The sequence below is a fragment of the Prosopis cineraria genome, unplaced genomic scaffold, assembly GCF_029017545.1.
Source record: "Prosopis cineraria cultivar Desert tree isolate PC_DT_omini unplaced genomic scaffold, ASM2901754v1 PC7, whole genome shotgun sequence".
Classification (NCBI taxonomy): domain Eukaryota; kingdom Viridiplantae; phylum Streptophyta; class Magnoliopsida; order Fabales; family Fabaceae; genus Prosopis; species Prosopis cineraria.
This window is the reverse complement of record NW_026555338.1, coordinates 18,457,549-18,479,084: the sequence shown is the minus strand read 5'-3', so window position 1 is coordinate 18,479,084 and position 21,536 is coordinate 18,457,549. Positions and strand designations below refer to the sequence as shown.

Here is a 21,536-nt window from a genome sequence, read left to right as displayed (position 1 = left end):
AACAATGAGAATACTTATTTTATCCCATATAAAATATCCTATTATATATTATAATAAAATATTATTTTAAAAAAATATATCATTAATCATTATTTTTTAAAAAAATATTGTGCCAGTATTGTGACGGACAATTTTGCATCAGGCAACATGATTTAGATTTTTTAAATAATTTATTAAAATAAATATGAAATTTACTGTAGATATACAGTGAATCTCCAACACTAAATAAATAGGTTTAAGATGAAAATGGAATTAATTGGAAATTGCTGGCCTAAAATAAGTTGGCAAATGGCAATGCTGGACTTCCTCAAATCATCCTGGTATGAAATTCATGGACAAAAAGACTTTTGAAAAATTAAGCCCTATATGTAAAAGAAAAGATCAATAGTTAAAAATTGGTATTGCTTATATAAATTTATTTTTCTAAAAAAAAAGTATACTTTGGTATTTCGACATTTAATTAGGGAAGTTATTGATAGATCTATGCAAGCATAAAACATGTAGTAACATTATATTATCAAATATCAAATGATATTATGATTAGAGTGAATTGAACTTCTTATGTATATCTAGGATATCTATATGTTACATTATCGACGCATATATAACAACTAAGATTTCCCATACCCAATTTCTGTGTCTAGATCCTTCTCTTCGAAGTCATTTTCTGCATTCACCAATTCTTTTCTTATCATCTCAACACTTTCTTCTGCATTGGCTAGTTTTTCCTTTGCCTTGTTCATCTCTATCTCCAAAACCACCAGGTTTTGCTTTAACTTTTTCATTGTCTCTACCTTCTCAGCATATCCTTTCATATTTAAAGCAGATTTAACAAGAGGCTCCAACCACCTCAAGTCTAATCTACTCATCTCAAGTTCCTCCCACAAATGTTGAAGCTCTTCACAGGCCTTCTCGTTCATATCCTTCCACTTCTTGTTCTTCAAGAATTGCAAAACTCGACCCAATGCAATGAATGCCCACTCAGTAAACTTACGACTTCTCTTCTGCTTACAATCCATCAATGAAGGATGCCATGAACAAGCCTCCTCTAGCAATGGAACCAATGCTTTCTCTATTAGACCCAAATCCTTGAACTCAGCAACATCGTCATCTTTTGGGACCAATGCCCACATGCCTATAGGGCTTACTTTAGAAAATTCAACTTCAATGATGCATTTATCATTCAAAATATAGCCATTATACGGGTTTTGAAGCATAGTCAATTCCATAAAAGATTGATAACCCCAAGACTTACTATTTTCACAGAACTTTAGTTCTAGGTCTGCATTAAAGGAACATCAGTGAAAGATTACGATTATAATTCATCCCATTCCAATTTAAAATTATAGCACACTTACAATAATAAGGCATTCACAATCTAATATTTATTTACACTACTGCCAAACGAAAGAAAAATAAACAATGTGAAGTAGCACGAAATGATACCTTCTTTTAAAGAACTTTCACTATATAATTGATTAACCACAGTGAAAGTGCAGGCTACATTTATACTCCAACCTTGAGGCAAACTAGAATCCTTAACTGCTTTCAAAAATATAGCCAATGACTTCATGCCTAACCTTCCTTTGTATATACAAAGTCTCCTGCCACAATTGTCATTACATATTTGACATATGCAACTTTATCGATGTGGATTAACGTTTAATGCCATTTGCTTAATTACCAACAAATTAAGTGATTAAAAAAGATTAAGCAGTCAAGTGAATATATCGTACACACATGATGATTGAAAAAAGATGAAGATAGAAGGGACGAATTGTATGTATAGAATAAGAGATAAGATATTTTGATGAAAGTGAGAGATGAAAAATATGTGTGCACGATAGATTTCATTCATACCAAGCACAACCACCGGCCATGAAAACATCAGAAAGGTGTCGAGTATTGGTCTTCAATGAACTGAAGTTGCTGATAGTCCATGCTATTTTCTTGTGCGTTATATCCTTAGGCTCCTGACTCTTCATGTTAATGTCAATTTATGATCGATGCCTGCATATAATAAAAACCAAAAGCCCCTCAATTGAGATATAAAATACTAAAAAGTAGTTTCATACTCCATTATTACAAACTTGGAAATTAATTCACACAAGACAAATGGTGAATAAGATTTAAAACCAACACGTCAAGGTTAGTAGTGAATATGGCAAAAGAAACATGCATTGAAAGTTGGAGGAAGAGGAAATATAAAGGGATTAAAATAGAGAAGAAAGTAGAGCATGAGAAACAAGAAAATGGATGTTGCTTTCTTGTTACATACGGGGAAGAGATTCCAAGATGCATGTCATTATTTATGAGACTCAAAAATTTCAGATGTAGAGTAGGTATTAGGTAATTCTTTACCAATGTCACTATTGTCCATTGACTTGCATAACCCAAGATTCCACACTAGCAAAAACCACCAAATAAAGTTAGAACTGAACCGAATTGTTTTCCACAACAAAAAGAGTAATCTATAAAATAAAACAATATACTATCTCACAAATTATTTGATAACAATTTTCTTAAAAATGAATCAATTCTATTACAGGTTACAACTCATGCATACAATATATGGTTCGAGCTCTAGACCTTACACTCGAAGGGAGGTAGTCTTTTCACTAAGGCAACTGCAATTAAAAATATTTTTAACTATATTGTTTTCCGAATAGTTATACTTAAGCCAATATTAATAGGATCAAGGTTTGTTTTTAAATTGTATTCTTTATATTCATAGGCTTGAAGGAAGAGTGACAGCAAACACAAGCATCATTTCGTTTGAAACTAAAATTTCTCAAGAAAAAAAAAACAAACTAAAATTTCAGTTTTAAATTAGTTATGATTTTTCATTTTTCTTTAAATATATTAAATGTATTTATCTATTTGTGAATGTAAATAGTTGAATTTATCAAGCTTTTTTTTTTAATAAATGAGCTCAGCATCTAAACCCACTTTTATATAAACTATACGTGTCTTATTGCATTGAATTGAATTTACCGTCTATCAAACTATTTATAACTGATGAAAAACATGACTTGTTACTCCTTCATCCCAAATTATAAAACAAATTTGGAGGTATTTTGTTGTCCCAAAATATGAGAAAAAAGACAATTTGAAAAACAAAAATTTAATTAATGCTCCTTTTTCAATATTACCCTTTAATTGGGGAGAACATTGAAATAATATTGTAATATAATGATTAAGTATATAGAGATATATTTTACAGTTTATAATTTTGTTTTTAAAAAATAATTTTATAAAGTATCATTATTAAACTTTATTGATGTGCATAATATTATCTTAAATTATAAGATAATTTGAGACAAAGGGAGTGTAATTTTTATGTTGTATTGTATATGATATAAAATTGATAACACGTGATTTATTATTTTAAAAGAACATAATATATATATATTTTTGGGAGAATTGGTAATAAAGGCATGATTAAAACGGAAATTGTGCTCATGGACAAAATTAAATTTAAGGATGAAGCCAAATATTTTATTTATAAAGTAATATGTTCAAATGACCGAAATGCTCTTGTGTCTTTAGCTTGGACATTTCCTCACTGCTCATCGCATCAACGGATGACATCAAAAATCCATTCTCGACCTTGACCAGTCCACCTTCCACCGTCACCCCTTCTCTTAAAGTTGCCCCTTGCCTTCTGCCTTCGCTCCTTCTTCCACCATCGCTGCTATTTCTCATGCCATCCATCACTCACATCTGTACTCTCCATTCCACTGTTCGAATTCTAGATCTGCTTGTGCTTGGTGTTTGAACTCTGTTACAGCTGATTGACACTTCATCCTATTGCAGTCGCTGCCCAAAAATGATCCTTTTGATTCGTTACTGATGCTCATAGCTCCATTGATCCATTGACTCATGGTCTTTGATTTTCCAACACCCTTTGCTCTAAGGTGTTTCTTTTTCTCTCACGTGTTTTGTGATTTTTTTTTTTTTTGACTTAAGTAGCAACGAGCAAATTTCTTGACTTAGGGAAGAAATAGCAAGGCAATTTCTCCTTTATGCTCCTTGTTTGCTAGATTTTTGTGCGTTAGGTTGGACACACACTACTACAAAAATGCAAATTAACGAGAAAATTTAACGAGAAATAGTCTATTTTTTTCTAAAATGCTAAATTAGCGAGAAAATTAGTGAAAAAAGTTAATTTTATAGCTTAGCTTAAAATTAGTGAGAGACTGTCGATTCCTCTTAAAAATAAAATAATTAGTGAGAAAAATAGCAAGGGACTGTCAATTACTCTTTAAAAAAAAAATCAGTGAGGGATATTTATTCCTCCCCAAAACAAATAAATTAGTGAGAAAAATAATGAGGGATTGTCAATCCCTCTCTAAAAGAATATAATTAGCAAGAAAAATAGCGAGGCACTGCCAACTCTTCTCTAAAATAAAATAATTAGTAAAGAAAATAGTAAAGGATTGTCAATTCCTCTTTAAAAGAATGTAATTAGTGAGGAAAACAGTGAGGATATTTACTCCTCTCCAAAACAAAATAATTGGTAAGAAAAATAATGAGAAACTATCACTTCATCTCCAACATAAGATAATTAGCGAGAAACATAGTGAGGGATATTTATTCCTCCATAAAATGAGAAGATTAGCAAGAAAATAGTGAGACATTTTTTATAACTTTCTAAAATAAGATAATTAATAAGGTGATTTTATGTTTAATTTAGATTTTTTTTTCATTTTTTTCTACCTCTTTATTAAAAATTTATATTTTCTTAGTATTTTTCATATTTTTTAACATAAAATTCTTATTTTTTTCCTCCTAATTTTTTTAGGAAAAATAAGTTTTAGCGCCAACATTTATTTATTCCCTCTTTTTTTTTAAATTTCTGAATATTCATTCCCTCCAATGTCTTTTTTGCTTTGGCCAAAATCCCTCCAATGTCTGATCCAACTGGAAAAAATAAATAAATAAGTAAACAATCCCTCCCAAAACGCTTTGTAACCTAACTCAGCTCATTCAGTCTGCCACTTGCACAGTTCTCTCCCATTCTCCCCATGCAACGCCTCGCTCCTCAGCATATCACACCGTCGTCCTCCTCCTCCTCCTGCGACGCCGTGCTCCTCAGCTCCTCCTCCTCCTGCAACGCCATCATGCTCCTCGGTTCCTCCTCCTGCAATGCCATCGTTGTCATCGATTCCTTCGATAAAAGGTACTCCTTTACCTTAATCGTTGTCCTCTCCCCAGAAACTCATCCATTTTGTGCCAAAACAGTTTGTCCACTCTTGCTGTGTCTCTGTTATTGATTCTTATTATGCTCAAATCAATCTCATATGCCAGACCTCCAATTTATTTGCCTCCAAACACGCCTCTCTCATGCGGTTTCAGCTAATAAATCGACCTATCTTTCTTTCCTCCTAAAATCATTGTTATTTGAGAAAAGAAAATAATGAACGCTTATCTGAGAGGAGCACAGCCATTTTCAATGAAAATTTCAAAAAATTCTGCACAGAGAAATTATTTTTTTATAGGAAAATAGAATTTTTTTTCAATTTAATTAAAAAAATTAAATAATGAATGCACGTGAGAATGCTATGACAAGAACAGGTGTTTCATTACCAATGCAATTGTAGGGAATTGTCATACTTGGAAGATGTTGTCGAGGCGCAATTTTTATCGGATTTGGCTTACAAAGAGGATGAAGTGTCTAACATGATTGAACTTGATGTAAATGATGGGCTTGATCATTTGAGTGTAGAAATTGAACATGAAGAGGAACTTTTAAATGTTCAAGACCTCAATTGTGAAATAATTGATGATCAACACAATTTAAGTTGTGGAGACATAGAAGAATCTAAATTTGAGACTCAAGAGGAAGATAGAGGAGAGGAAAAATGATGAAAATGTCCAATATGAGGAGGAAGATGGAGAATCAAACTAATAATATATATTTTTTGACAAAATTTAGTAAGCTTATTAGTATTAAATCTATTTGCCAATATTTATTTATTGTATTATTTTAATTATTTTTTCACATAGTATAATTAACTTTTTAATTTGCTTATATGTTTCTAATAACTTATGAACTCTTTTCTATTGTAATGCCTAGAGGAAGAGTTCAAAGAAGAATATTAGGAGGTAGAGGATGCAAAAATTTTGAAAGGAGTGAAAATAATTCTAACACACCATGCAGTCAAGAGCATTCAGAAGAGTTTGTGAACACACATGTTGGAAGTGTTCGACCACGCTTATGTGTTGTTGGGAATGGGAATTCGCATGTTTATAAAAATTTCAATCCCCATTCTGAATTTATTTTTGAAATTGTAACTTATAAGAATTTTGTCTTGGGGGTTATCCCCACATGTTGCAATTTGCGATACCATGCACTACAAATAGAGTAAGGCTTAAAAGCTTGAGTTTACTCTAGCTGATTCAAGCGTGAGGTTATAATGTATTCAAGCATGTTTTCGAAGACAGAAGCACCTAGCTTCTTTGTATGTCAAAATAAATGTGGGCACTCTCAATGTTCAAGCATGGAATGAAATGCAAAAGCACCTAGCTTCTTTGTTGGTAAAAACATGCTTGACCCACTTCTAAAACAAGCTTGATATAGCTTGTTAGTTCTAAGGTTCTTTAAGTCAAACTCGAATGTTTCCAAGCAAACTTCATTTCAAACGTGAATCATCCAGACTCAAGTGTGAAATGTTACTAAGGTAAACTTTAAGTTGACACTATGGACAATTCAAGCATAGCCACAAAGTTCACTCAAGCATAAATCATAACATAGAAGCATCTTCAAGACACTTTCCCACACTAGGTGCCAAAACACGAGTGTGCCATTCATGATTCATAGTGTAGTGTTTAACTTTTATGATCTAATTCAAGCAAGATTCATTCTAGCTCAAGCTTGAATTGAATTCACTAAGTCCTATGATGTATAAAGGGTAGCAAAAACATGTGTGGCACCTGCCATATCAAGCGTGAATTGGACAAATAAACATAGATGCATTCTAAGGATTTGACACTTAAGATCAAAGGACATATAAGCCTAAGTTGGATTATAATATGATGCATTTTTACCATTTTTCAAAACCAGTGACGACTCTCATTAATTTTCACAATTGAATCTAAAAGAAGAACAAAATAAATAAACTTTTGATACTAAATCTTCTCTTGATCTTCATGCTCTTAGAGGTTTTGTCACTTAGTTGATTTATATGATATGCAAATTAACAAACTCCTTTCTCATAATTTTGTTATAATCAAAACATATGATTCAACATTAAGATTTCTGACATATCCATTAACACCATTAAGTTTGTGCTAATGTGTTAAATGGGGGTAGAGTTGGACTTTTTAATAAACAAAATAAATTAAAAAAAGCTACATTAAATTAAAAAAAGGCTGATATGAAGTTAGAAAAACTCTCAACTTAAAATATCTTTAAAAATATTTAAATTGTGTTGGTTTAGTTTTAGAAATTGAGTATAGAGCGTCACACCCTTTAAGGATTTGCCAGGCATACTAAAAGAGTAGATCCTTGAAAGTGTAATTTAGATTAAATGATTGTGTAGGTTCTCAAGATCCTTTACCACAATTTTCTTGGAGTTCCAAAGAAATACAAGAAACCATTGGCATGCTAAGTGACGCACAAGGGTAAATTCCATTACTAACGTACACGTATAATTGCGATTCTATTGAGAAAAGGGAAAAGCAAAGTAAAGCTAGCCTAGAGAACCTATGACAATATGAACAAAATGAGTCACACTAGGAAAACTTAAGTGACATTAGGTCAATGTTTGAGTTTTTGCATTGAACAAGTTGAGTTGATCAGGTTAGTTATACAAAGTGTCAAGAGACTTTAAGTTACACGCTCACTATCTATTTATAGAAAAGGACAGCGGGGCAATCCTTCAAATTTGAATTCTAGTAGTTAAAAGGAGTAGGTAACTATCTGTGCATTTAGACACAAAGGATGCGCCACATCATGGGGAGTGGTGAGGGCAAGTACGCTGTGATACTTGAAAGACTAGGATGAGTAGCAAGACAGTTGCTAATTCTTCAAACGTAACATTCCATTTATTCTCATGGAGCCACCTTCCATTAGGCCTTTGTTAGTGTGGGTTTCATGCCAGGCTTCTGCTAATATTACTTTTGGGCCTAGTGTATCAAATTTACTCCAAACAAAATGTATTTTAATCTTACTTTTTAAACTTTAAGACTTGCAAATTTTTTTTAAAAAAAATTGAGTCTTCTACATTTTTTAAGAATTCCAAAAATATATTTTACATTTTTTATAATATAAAAATAACTAATTTTAGAGTAAAAATTGATTTTTTATAAGTTTAGTTTTTTTTTTTATAAATTCAGGCTTATTTGAGTCGGCCCGATCAAGTCTAACCTGTCTCAATTATTGGCTTTAGCTAAAAAGAGATTATGTTGAGAGCATTAAGTTCTCCCATTGTCATTTTCTTTTAACCCTTCAAGCTCCAACTTCAACTCACCTAAACTTATAAAAGTAGCTTGAATTGACAAGCATAACCCTCACATCTTTGGGCCCATTCAGTTCAACTTAGATATTTGAATTGCTAAATTAGTTAAAAAAATTAAAAAAATTAATTTTTCTTTAAAAATAATTATTTTTATATCATAAAACTGTAAAATGTATTTTTGGGATACTTAAAAAATGTAGAAGATTCAATTTTTTTCAAAAAAAAAATATGAGTCTTAAAAGTTTAAAAATAAAGATTAAAATACACTTTAAATATTTTTGAGATATTTTATAGACATTTTAAGTTGAAATTTTTTTTAACGTAGTCAGCCTTTTTTTAATCTAGTGTAGCTTTTTTTTAATTTATTTTGCTTATTAAAATGTTCAAGTCAGCACCCATTTAACACATCAGCACAAACTTAGTAGTGTTAGTAGATAAGTCAACAATTTTAACATTCATACTATCTCAATGTCCCTCTAAAATTATAGGAACCAACATTGTAGATGAAGAATAATATAAGAATCTAAAACATTAAAAAGAAGTAAAGAGACCTATAACAAACTCAAGTAATGTGTAGTGACAAAAATAGTGTTTTCCCTAAAATAAGTTGAGATAATGAGGACTTAAACATTTGAAAGTAATCTAAGAGAATGTTTTAAACATGTGGAATATGTAAAGATATCATAAATTTTTTAAATAATTAAATAATAAATTATTTTTATAACATTGAAATCAATAAAGATATTATAAAATTTAAAAATAACTAACTTTTTTTGTCCAAATAAAAATAACTAACTAATTATTACCTTTTCATTATTGTAGCCAGACAAAAAATAATATCTACTTTTTATAAAATCTTTAAACTACTTAATAATTACTTATTTTTTAATTTTAAACAAAGGGCCCTAAACAAACATAATAAAATCTCAAAAAATAATTTTTTAAAAAAATATAAATGATTTTTATTTAAAAAAAAAAGATGAAACAAACGACCTCGTATTAAAAACTATTTTAGAGGAGAATTGAATAGAAATTGCTTTATTTGTCATTTGAATAGTTTTGGGATTATATTTTTGGTTGAATACGAGGGCTTTTATCGAGCGGCAGATCTCCTCTTCTAGTGTCATCCTTATAATTAGGGATTTAAGAATGAGTTTCTCATGATTCTAATTTTTTGAAAATTTAAAATTTCAATCATTCAAATGAGATTTTAATAATCTATATATTTCAATACGCTTCAAATTGAACACATCGAACCAAATTAAAAAAAAAATCAATTCCTATCCTTGCTAAACAACGAGTTCAATTCATGCTTTGATGTGTTGAAGTTTTGGGTCCCTGCATTTTATTTAAGTTTTGCTATAAGTCTTTATATTTTTGTATTTTGTATTCTAGGTTCCTATAACACCTCTCATAGAAGAATCTAAAATAACAAAAAATAAAAGTGTAAAGAACTAAAATATTGAAAAAAAAGCGCAGAAGCTTATAATAAAATTTGAACAAAGTATAAGGACCTAAAGTTATATTTTTCCTAAAAAAAATTAATATGTTGGTCTTTAGATCTTGTTTGGTTCAAGGGGAGGGGAGGAGAAATTTTAAAAAAATCTCCCCTCCCCTCCCCTCCAACCAAACACTACCTTATAGTTTCACTTAATTTGAATTACATCCAACAAATCAAATTATGTAAACTCAATTCAAATAAAATAAACTAGAGAGGTCTAATTTAAAATTAAGAAAAATATAATATTATCTAAATCCAATATAAGTATATAATAATTCTAAATTGCCCGGGACTGTCATTCACATAGCCCAATAAAATGATACTCATCTCACGCTGTGGCTCCAAAGTAAGAAATCATAAGGAAATAAATTGTGGCTTACTGTCTTACTCAGCATATTGAATAGTGAACATTCATCTTCCACATTGTTATTGATAAATAAAATAAAGAATATAGCATATTAAGATATTCATATCAGTATTAATCATTAATTAATATATAATATATTTTTCATATTCACATAATTTAAGGTAAGTCTTTTTTTTCTTGTTAAAAAAATGAAAATTAAGCCTTTCATAATTATTTGCCCTAAAATGTTATTGGGCTTTCCAAATAGGAGTGGACCTAGAAAGCGTCCAATGAAATGGTAGTCCGGCCCATATATTGAAGGTGACTTACGTCAACTTAAATGAAACGATGCGTCTCACCATGCCAACAATAATTTATTTTGAGTATATTATAATATTCTTGTACGAAAGCGTACATTATGATATTAATAAATATTTTTTAACAGTAAACAGAAAATAATAATTATAAAATAATAACAATTAAACTTTTCTACAAGTAAGAGAAAATCCAATAGCCTAAAAATTATAATTAACATCAATTAAAATAATAAGGTTTTGATTACCGTTGAGAGAAGTATTCATATTTAGTATTCGACTTTATTTGAAATAGAATCACCTCTAATAAAAATATATTTATAAGTAATAAAAAAATAATTTGATAATCAAGCAATTGATTCAATTGAACAAAATCACAAAGCATCCTACCATTTCTCGTTTTGCATATATAAACTACTCAATACAATCAAATGTCTGATTCTCTTCTAGGAAAAAAAGAATAAACTGAAACGGAACATCATCATGGAAGCATACACCTTTGGAAAAAATTATCAATAAATGTGCGCGTACACAAATATGTGTGTTTTTTTTCTAAAAATTTTGGAGTAGCATGGTCATATTAAAAATTAGATGAATTACATTTCAAATCATATTACAAAAGTTTCTTCAAACAACATTTAAAAGTACTTCTCAAAAATTGACTTGAAATAAAATGTGATACTAAAACAATATCCTTCTTTTTAAAAGTGAGAAAGCACTTTGTAAAAGTGAGATATAGGTTATGAATTGTTCAAATGAAGTCAATCATGCTTATGTTTTTTCTATTTTTTTTAATGAGGGTATTTTAGTAAATCAAAACTCATTGAACTTTGAAATCGTTTTTCCATTTCATGAAATTTCTTGATAATGAGAATCTTTCTTTATTTGGACATCAATGTGATTTTGCAAAAAAACAAAAAATAAGCAGGTCCCAAGGATTGGCAAAATTGATTGGCTTGCTTCAGTTGGTTTTTTTTTTTTTTTTTGGGGCCAAAACCGAGCCAAACAAAGCTACATGAACATTTTCTTTTTTGTAATATATGAACACTTTAATTGCAGTGACGAGTATATACTTTAAACGTAGCAAATATTTTGGGTCTTTTAATCTTAAACTCATCAAATATTCTTGGACCAAAATTTTCCTATTGGGTCCATAGGCTTTTGAAACAAGACCAACTTAACAAGCCCAAACATGAAAAACATTTTTATTTCCTTTCTTGAACGAATAGTGCTGAAGTCTAATATTAATTTAATTATAATTGGGTCTCAATAATTTTTTTTGTAAAATATAAACTTTGTTACTGTTTATTGCACAGTAAAAACAATAATAACAAATAAATGTTATCATTTGATTGGTTGCTATTATTTTTTGTTATAGGTCTTTTATATTTTTTTAAATTTTATAAATGTTTTAAATTTAAAAATTTAAAAATTTAAAAATAAGTGATCATTATAAAATATATTTTAATTAGCAAGGCAATATTTTTAGGGAAAATTGGTGAAAAGGACTTTATTGGAAAGGAAATTGGTCCCTAGAACCAAATGCAATTGAAGGACCAAAACTAATATTTTATTTATTAAATAATTTGAACAAATGACCAAAATGTCCCTATGTGTTAATTAATTTTTTTTTTCAAAAAAGGACAAAATCAATCTGTCGAAGCTTTGGCCACCAGAGTTCTTGCAATTGACAGTGCGCCTGCTAGAGCTCTAGCCAGCAAGTTGCCAGAAAGTGTCAACACCTGTTGATTACATGTAAATATTAAAGTTTATATGTAAAATCAATAATTAAAGGGTGTAAGGATTTTGACAAAGGGTGCAAGAGTTCTGGCTTGAGTGCAAGCGATGTGGCTTGGGTGCAAGGCTTCTAACTCAGGGTGCAATAAGGGATCTAACTCAAGGTGCAATTGTTCTGGCTTAAGGTGCAAGGCTTCTGATGTGGGCAATTACATGTAATATCTTATAGATTATATGTAAATCAAATACATGGAAAGCACGCCTTTGTCAAATCCTCATAATTACATAAAAATGGCTATGCATTACATGTAAATTAATATGAGAAAAAATTCGTGAGCATGCCCTTATTAATACCTCAGATTTACATGTAAACTACTATTGATTACATGTAAGTTGATGTGGGGAAACATTCACAAGCATGCCTGAGGAATAATTTAAATGTAATCTCTAGAGAATTATATGTAAATCAAACACATAGAGAGCATGCCCTTATCAATCCCATGGAATTATATGAAAACGACTATAGATTACATATAAATCAATATATGAAAAAACTCGTGAGTATAAGTAGGGAATGATTTATATGTAATATCTCTAGTAAATTACATGTAAATCAAACACACAGAAAGCATACCACTGTTAGTGCCCTTGAATTCCATGAAAACAACTATGACTTACATGAAAATGACTAAGCCAAAAGTTTTACACCATAAATCAGATTTCTTACACCCAAGCCATAATACATGCACCTTAAGCTAGAAGCCTTATTCCCTAGCCAAAATAAGTTATATCTTTTTTAAGTATTATACATCATATAGCAAGCCATGTTAACCTATAAAAGATGTGGATTCAATAATATAACATTGAGAACAACTGAATTGTCTCGAGAAAACAAGTAAATGTGAAAAGCGAGACTGAACAACAATAATTTTAATGAAAGAACATTAATTCCATTAAGTTTGGTTTATCTTTTTATTAAGTAAAATCAAAATGATAAACAAAGACCATAAGGCAACCCATATCAAAAGATATATTATGAGGGTAAGAACAACATCATGCCCATGTTAAATTATATCATATCCTATACAAAAAAACAAATAAGGGGGAAAGCCATACATAAACTTTAAAATACAATCACATTTTTATTCAATCTTTTTGAGGAATTTCTTATTCAGCATTTTCTTGTAGCTCACTTGAGTTGTAAGATGTATGCAAGAGCTTTTGACTTGAACTTATTTTTCTTTTCCTCTTCAGACAAAGCCTTATGCTTTAGTGCATCTAAAACATTATGCCTGAAATAAAAATTAGTAGCTATCACAAGTTAGTTATTCAAGCATTAATACATGACATCTACAAAATTACAACTAGCTTCTTGGGCAATACAAGTTCAATACTTTTTTTTATGGCTTTTCAAAGAGTTAGTAAAAAGTTAATTCCCCAATAAAAGAATGAATGCCATACAAGAATTTTTCAGCTCATATTAATATAGATTTATAACAAAGTAATGTATGAACTTTAGCCACATCAGAGAATCAACCATGAATTTGCAACATAAGACAGGCCAAGACTATAATCTTTAATGGTAAAAGACTCAAAAGAATGGTCCAATAAAAAGGCAAGTGAAACATATGGTTAGTCAAGTAGATCTAAATACTTACATGATTCCATTATGATGTTAGGAATGATTTAGTCAAATAGATCATGGTCAAGTATTTCATTTACATTTACATTATATCTATTGCAAAATAAAGTGATTCTAGACAAAATGATTGCATTTTGTATGCATATGACAAAATGGAAAGCTCACATATATTTAAAAACAAGCCATCTAAAATATAGTACAGATTTATTTGAATAAACAAGATCAACAAGAATGTATGTACTGCACTTTTATAGTTCTTGTACAATTCCTCCATTCCAGCAGTAACATTAGAAGGTAGAGATCCTGCTTCGCTTCTTTCTTGATTTTCAATAGAAGTTATACAAAAATACAAGAAACATTCAACAGTAAAATAACTTTTTAGGACTTGATGTAAAAACTATGCTAGAAAATAAGAGTATTATAAGAACTGAAATTTTACATAAACTATGCCTCAAAGTATTAAATTCAGTAACTGGCTATATTTAATAATCAGATCATTCTTCCAATCTTTACACAATATATCAAAAGATTTTCTAGTTTTAGAACCATTACCTTGAATGTGATATTGTAAAGCAATCTCCATTGTGTAATTTGCTTATCCAAACAATAAAATCATGTGATAATTATATTAGAAATAGATGATTTACAAGAAGGAGAACTAGAAACACATGCCAAATGTCCTTCACATAACCAAGAAAAGGATAGTTGCAATAAAGCCTCAATAAATGGCATAGATTCAATGTCAATTGTAAAAGCAAAAAATATACTCCCATGTGATGAATTGACTAAGATAACATGGATGAAGAAGAAGCACCTCTGCTTCACAAAAATTCTTACCCACAGTGCCTCTAAGCTTAATCATATAAACATCTGACGGTCCCTCCTTCCTATCCACATGAATTACAATAACTAATTAAATTCAATCTTTTATGGCATATGTGATGTGTGGCACCACCTGTATTAACATCCTAAAAACTTAATAAACTACTCCTCATTTATACAATACGAGTATGCAAGCAACACATAATAGCAATTCCTTTTGAAGATGTTCTCAATTTTGATGAAGATGGTTTATTTTGGGATTAAACATTTATTTAGTGGGATGTTTACAACTAATTATGTGGCAACAATATAATCACAAATATGTTGAACTCCATCTCGCGAAACATACCGGTATATTCACGATTCATAAGTTTAAGTGTTGCTTTCTTATGCCTAAACCTGTTCCAATTATAGTTCTTATTCCCAGTTAGATTCTTCCAGAAAACCTTGGCCTCAAATTTGGAGTCCATGAAATCAGAATAAGATGAAGAATCAATAAAGCATTAAATAGAGAGAGGCTTTTGGCTCTAGAAAGAACCCATCTTACAGAAGATCAATGGCGAATGGAGGTTAGTGATGAGGAAGAGATGTTGAATTGGTAGAGAAACACAATTATTAGTACTCAAAAGGAGAATGGAGCGAAATAGAATGGAGGAAGCATTGGCGCTTCTGAGATAAAAATGTCATCACCATATCCATTTCTGTTTTCATTCCCATTCTCCATGTGGACCGATTCGAATGGAGACTGAGAATAATTTGGATTTGGATCACTAAACCTAAAGATTTTCGATGACTTAGTGATGGAATGGTCAATAGCGATACCACCCTTGGTGGGAAATCCGTCGGAGAAGTTGGAGTAGCCACCGTCATAGCCAGAGTAGGAGTCATCTTTGTGGTGGTTGTCAAAGGGATGAGTAGAAGAAGAATTGACATTCAACTCCTTGCCGTTGATGGTAAAGGCATCAAAGGAAGACATCTTTACTAACTTTTCTCTTTCAAAAATATTGATTGGGTGAGGGCATTTTGGTCCATTAATTGCATCTTTTTTTGAATATTATAATAAGTTTGGTCCTTAACTTTCTTGTGGTCCTTGAGCACAATTTCCTTCCTAACTTGATCCTTTTTACAAATTCTCCCTACTTTTTAATTTTTGTATTGCATTGATTATTGTGCATATATTTTATTGTTAATTTTTTTTAAATTCCATCTACTCTTTAAAAGATTTTGAAAAAATTATGTTTACTTCTTTCCTAGTATACAAGCCCTCTATTTCTCTAATTCAAATTTCCTCCATATTTTTCAAATCTTCTTCTAAATAGTATTATTTCAATTAAAACATCTTTGTCATGATAAATAATATTAAAATTATGTTCAGTTAACCACAAAAATTAGCATAAATGTTTGAAAAAACAAATAGCACCAATAAGGTGTACCTATGCATCATTCAGGCACATAATCTAGTTTTGTTAAAAGGTAAGTTGCAAATATTAATTTAGACGGTAACAAATATAAAAATCTAAGTTTCAATTTTTAGTTTTCTCAATATAACGAGAACTTGCTTATAATTGGCATCAATAAAAATCTATATATAACATATTTCAACTATCCACTTATTACTTTTATTATTATATATTCATTAATCTTATATTTAAAATAGTTTTAAAGCATTAAGATAATTAATTAAAATCTTTTATATATGATCTAAATTACTATGTAGCTAATTTTCCATGAATCTAAAGCATAAAAAAAACTTATATTAAAATTTAAATCTTTGGAATAGTATTTTAAAATTATTTTTTATAAAATTTGAAATAGATACAACAAAAGATATTGGTGATCTAGTCAGAAATTTGCTAGTAGCTTATTTTTCAAGTTCCAAGTTTGAACTCTTGTAGTGTAAGCCAAATTTCATTTTATTTTTTTTTAATTCATTACATTTCTTTCCAACAAGAAAATAAACACAAGGTATTTTATATTTTAGTATTTCAAAAAATATTTTCATTTTTATTTTAAAAAAATAAAACATCTTAAATTTTGTTTTTTTTCTTGGAACAAAATCTAGTATTAAATGAGCCCTAAAAAATTTAAAATCTATTCATCGCTTGTGGCAAACAACAGGTTACACACTTTGAAGCAGTGAGCCAACTAAAGACTCTAAAGTGAGGAGATTTGCCCTTTGGGATGTATGCAAAAGAAAGACATGGTGCATATATTGAGAAATTGCCCACATGCAAAGGATGGATGGAAGAGCTTAGTCAGTTCAAATAATTGGAACATATTTAAGAACCATAATAGTGATGAATGAATCTTTTGGAACTTAAAAAACTCCCCTTAACAAGAGTTTACAAAACAAGTACCATGGGATGTTCTTCTTAATTATGTTTATTGGGATATATGGTGTGTCAAGTGTAAATTGTTATTTTCTAATGAAGGGGGAAGGGATATTCATTAAAGTGTAGCAATCTGATAGAGGGTTAAGGCTAATTTGAATATTCATAAATCCTCTACCACTCTTGCTAATCCCTCTTGAAATACACATCACTATTGGTTTCGTCCTACTGATAATGAAGTCCTCTTAGATACTGATGGATCTTATAAGGATGGCGTATCAAAATGTGGTGTTGTTATTAGGGATGGCCATACTAAACAGATTGTAAGTTTTAGCTCAAACGTTGGGCAATTTTATCTTGCTATTATTGAAATTATTGGAATTATAGAGGGATTTGAGCTATGATGTAGTCTCGGTCTTCAAAATGTGAATGTGTTCATTGATTGTGCTAAGTTACCAATTTGCTTACTAGCTAAAATGCTCCTTATTTTAAACATGATTAATCTACTAATTAAGCACTATCATGATCATTAAAATCCAAGTAACCATTAAAAGACTTACCATGATAGAAAGGGTAAACCTTAATCAAAGGAAATGGTTAGATTGGTTGAGTAAAATCATGAAATGGCTAAATATGAAAACTTAGAAAATTGGGATCCCAAAATCATTTTAAAATTGAAAATAAGTTTAGAATGTCCTTCAACCCTCATAAATCAAAGTATGAAACGTTTGGGAAGCATGGTAATCAATGTGAGTTGAAATCAAATTAATATGAGATCAACAAAATCATTTTCACACAAGCAAAATCATTTTCCGTGACTAACCGCACATCCACCACAGCTCATGGTATAAAGACCATCTACTGCAACAAACAACACCATCTGATGTGGCTAATTTTTATCATGTCATGCACCATAGCATAAGCCACATCCACCGCAACACATCTATCGTGACAACCAAGCTGTCATGATAGCTAATTGAAATTAATTTCCAGCGCACACAACTATCATTCTAAACCTTTGATTGAGATAATTCAAGTGCTCACATGAAGATAAAACCATAAACTAGCTAATGACTATACTTCTACTCCAATCTGATAACACATGGATATTTGAGACACCTAAGACCAATTTCACAATTCCAATGTTTACAAACTCAACAGGACAACCATAAATCAGCCCACCAATTGTTAACCCTCTTTAGGCCTTAAACCACTCTTAATAGGTCCTAGAGCATACACACAAGCATCCACATGTATCATATTTAACATGCAACATAATTCACCACCTAACCATCACAAAACAAGGTAGGGGAAATATAAATAAATTTTCACCATTCAAGTTATAACCAAACTCTATCCTCCAAATCAGGCTTAACAAATTTAAACACACATGCATAAATTCCTTAGCCCATTAAAAATTAAGACCAGGGACTTGAACATTATCATGGGCAAGGCTACAACATTGCCTAGTTCATTACTCAAGGCTATGATGCATGTAACAATAATTCAATTACAACATCTTTAAACCCCTAGTTGGCAATATTATTATTCACAATTACACATAAATAAGCTCGAGATATTACAATATTGCTTAATTATCTCTAGCCTCAAAAGCCTACCTTTTGCCCTTACTATGATCCTTGCCCATAAAACATTAAACTTTAAACCATAAGAAGTAAGATAATAATATCAGTGACTAAGGAAAATAAATTCAAGCACATACAAGAGTGGAAACTATAAGCATACAAAGTGGGCATCTTTCAAAACTTATTAAATCAAATACTCGAGCATGCACATTCACAAATATATGATATAAATCAAATACTCGAGCATGCACATTCATAAATAAATGATACACATGATCAATGCTCCAACGTCATTACTTTCCTTATATTTTCTAATTGAATCTATGAACTTCTAATACAAATAGGACTAACTCATATGACTAGATTAGCATAAGCTCTCCTTTCCTGACCAAAAGCTCTTACACTTACTCTGAAACTATGGATTCCTCTTTTTCTCAAAAACTCAGGAATGTCATAAATGCCCAACCCACTCTATCCCCCATGGGAAACCAATGATACAAGGTTCGTACCCAATTCATGCTACCTTCTGAAAGATGATGACAATATAAGGCAACTATAATCAAATTTTGCCAATTGTTGGGCGCTAATCTCAATAGAAACTTACCATGTGGATTTACTCTACTCTTCCTAGGATAAACCCACACCCTTCCATGATCATGTAATTTACATTTCATGCTCAAATGACATATTCACATATCTTTCATGCTTAACATAGCAACAATCTATTCACATGCTTAAGATTTCACAACTAACAACTTAATCAGTTGCATAGCACGAGAGCACATATGCCCACTTCACATAAATTTATAAAACATAATCATATTAATTTTCACATAACAACATACATCAAACATTTCAAAAAACTCATAATTACATATAACTAGTATATATAAGAATTTAAACTTCCGATTATTTCAACCTTTAGTTTACTAAACCAAGAGCACACTTGAATAGTAAGTGGAGCCTCCTAACAAGTACAAGAGCTCCAAGACAAATTAATCTACAATTAACACCACCAAACACCATTAATGGCAAATCATTATTAAATATCTCTAACCAAAGTTTAACTCCAAAATTTCCATTGTAGTCATCAACTATGGCCATACCTATTTGGCCATTTCTAGGTTTCATTAGTTTATTTAATATCTTATTAGTCTAAATAATACCATTAGACTATCCCATTATCATTACCCTAGTTATTCAGCTCAAGGATTAGTTTTAAACCCATCTTTGACATCATCAACCACTCTCATTAGGCTAACCCAATGGTTAGAAACATGAACAAGCATTTCATGACTCTATTGAAGTGAGATGAATGGGTGGAACTTAGCTCTAGCTTCAGATCAGCTACCAATAACCAAATACTCAAAGAAAACACATAGGAGAGGTAGATGAAGTGATAAGGAAGCTTAACCAAGGATTTACTAGCTTTAGATAGTATCATCTAACTGAATCTAGCAAACCCTAGCAAAGGAAAATTACTCTTCTCTTGAACACTCTTTCTTTCCCTTTATTTTTTCCTGCTTGTTACGTGTTTTAGGAGTTTAAAATATGACTTGTTCGCACGTGGTGCATGTATCATCTGCTGCAATGGATGAAACAAAGACAGATTCCTAATTTTAGTCCACTATGTTGGGCCCAATGTTACCTAGGGTCCAATTCTAAGTCTCTTATAAGTTTAATAAATCCAATGGTCATTCATACATTATAATTAACCTAAGTTAAACCTCAGTTTACAATTTTACCCCTTAATTAGCCCAATTAACCCTATTTTCAATTCTAATTAAGATGCTGCACTAGGGAAGATGTGAACCAACACACCTTCAAAGGTATTATTGAGCATGCACATAATTGTCTCACTAGATCTGGTTTTAAGGCATTGAATTTCATGTATCATGAATCTAACTATTGTGCCTGCAACCTTGCTAATTATGCTTTTGGTAGTTTAGGTAGCTTTTATGATTTTGATCAATCGCTATCTTTCTATAAAGTTGTAGTGGATGATGAGAAGAACGGGTCTATGCATGTGAACTAGTTGTTCGTTGTTTCCGTACTTGGATTAATGTGCTATTAAAAAAACAATACATTGGATTATTGAAGATTATCATAAATTATGGTTAATTGCTGTCATAAACCACTATCATTAATTATTAGCTACCATCATTATCAAATTATTTTTAATTCTAAAATAGTTTTTCAATTAGCACAATCAATTTTTTTATTTTGTTCTGAAAAAATAATTCTAAAAACTTTATTACTATCTTAGAGTTAAATTTTAAAAATTACTCCTTCCGTTAAAAAATGTAAGGCATTTTTTAACGAGTTGAATGTTTAAAAATGTAAGGCATTTTTAGTTTTTTGAAATATAATTGTTGCCTTTTTTCAAAAATGTCTCTATTTATGAATGACTTTATATTTATTGTAGGGTATTCAATAGGGATAAATATAAAAATATAGAGTTAGTTTGAAAGTGGATAAATATTTTATTAAGGGATAAAATTTGATTAAAAATATTTTATATTTTTAAATGGAGTGAGTAAATTCTACCGAGTTAAAACTAAATTCTAACTTGCCTAAATATTTTTTTCATAAAAATTTAATTGTAATTTTGAAAACAAGCCGCTTCCGGAAACTGAAACGCCAGATATCCAATTGGCGGGATATGAATCTGAATCCAAATAAATAACGTGATGCGAGTCACGTGCGACACTTTTTATTTTTTTTAGAAGATATAAAATAAATAAAAGTATGAAATTTCGTTAACAACCGCGCTTATTTTTATTTAATTTTTTAATT

General features: G+C 30.3%; 1 protein-coding gene across 2 annotated transcripts; it reads right to left on the bottom strand.

The window, feature by feature from the left end:
• Positions 1-557: 557 nt before the first annotated feature.
• On the bottom strand, positions 558-2,159 carry LOC129315783 (protein RESTRICTED TEV MOVEMENT 3-like). Of its 2 annotated transcripts, XM_054959831.1 has the most exons (4): positions 2,141-2,159; positions 1,861-2,010; positions 1,447-1,604; positions 558-1,282 (listed from the first exon to the last, which is right to left on the bottom strand). In XM_054959831.1, exons 2-4 carry the CDS (start codon positions 1,983-1,985, stop codon positions 612-614), a joined length of 954 nt encoding a protein of 317 aa, XP_054815806.1. In that variant the 5' UTR covers positions 1,986-2,010; positions 2,141-2,159; the 3' UTR covers positions 558-611. The 2 variants fall into 2 exon arrangements, with proteins under 2 accessions (XP_054815806.1, XP_054815805.1); XM_054959830.1 differs by having other exon boundaries at positions 1,861-2,147.
• Positions 2,160-21,536: the final 19,377 nt, after the last annotated feature.

Excerpts from the sequence above, each read along its gene's own strand:
- LOC129315783 (XM_054959831.1), bottom strand. The coding sequence starts at position 1,985 with ATGAAGAGTCAGGAGCCTAAGGATATAACGCACAAGAAAATAGCATGG. Across the intron at positions 1,605-1,860 it reads ATGGCCGGTGGTTGTGCTTG|GAGACTTTGTATATACAAAG; the intron begins GTATGAATGAAA and ends CAATTGTGGCAG. Across the intron at positions 1,283-1,446 it reads TGAAAGTTCTTTAAAAGAAG|ACCTAGAACTAAAGTTCTGT; the intron begins GTATCATTTCGT and ends CCTTTAATGCAG.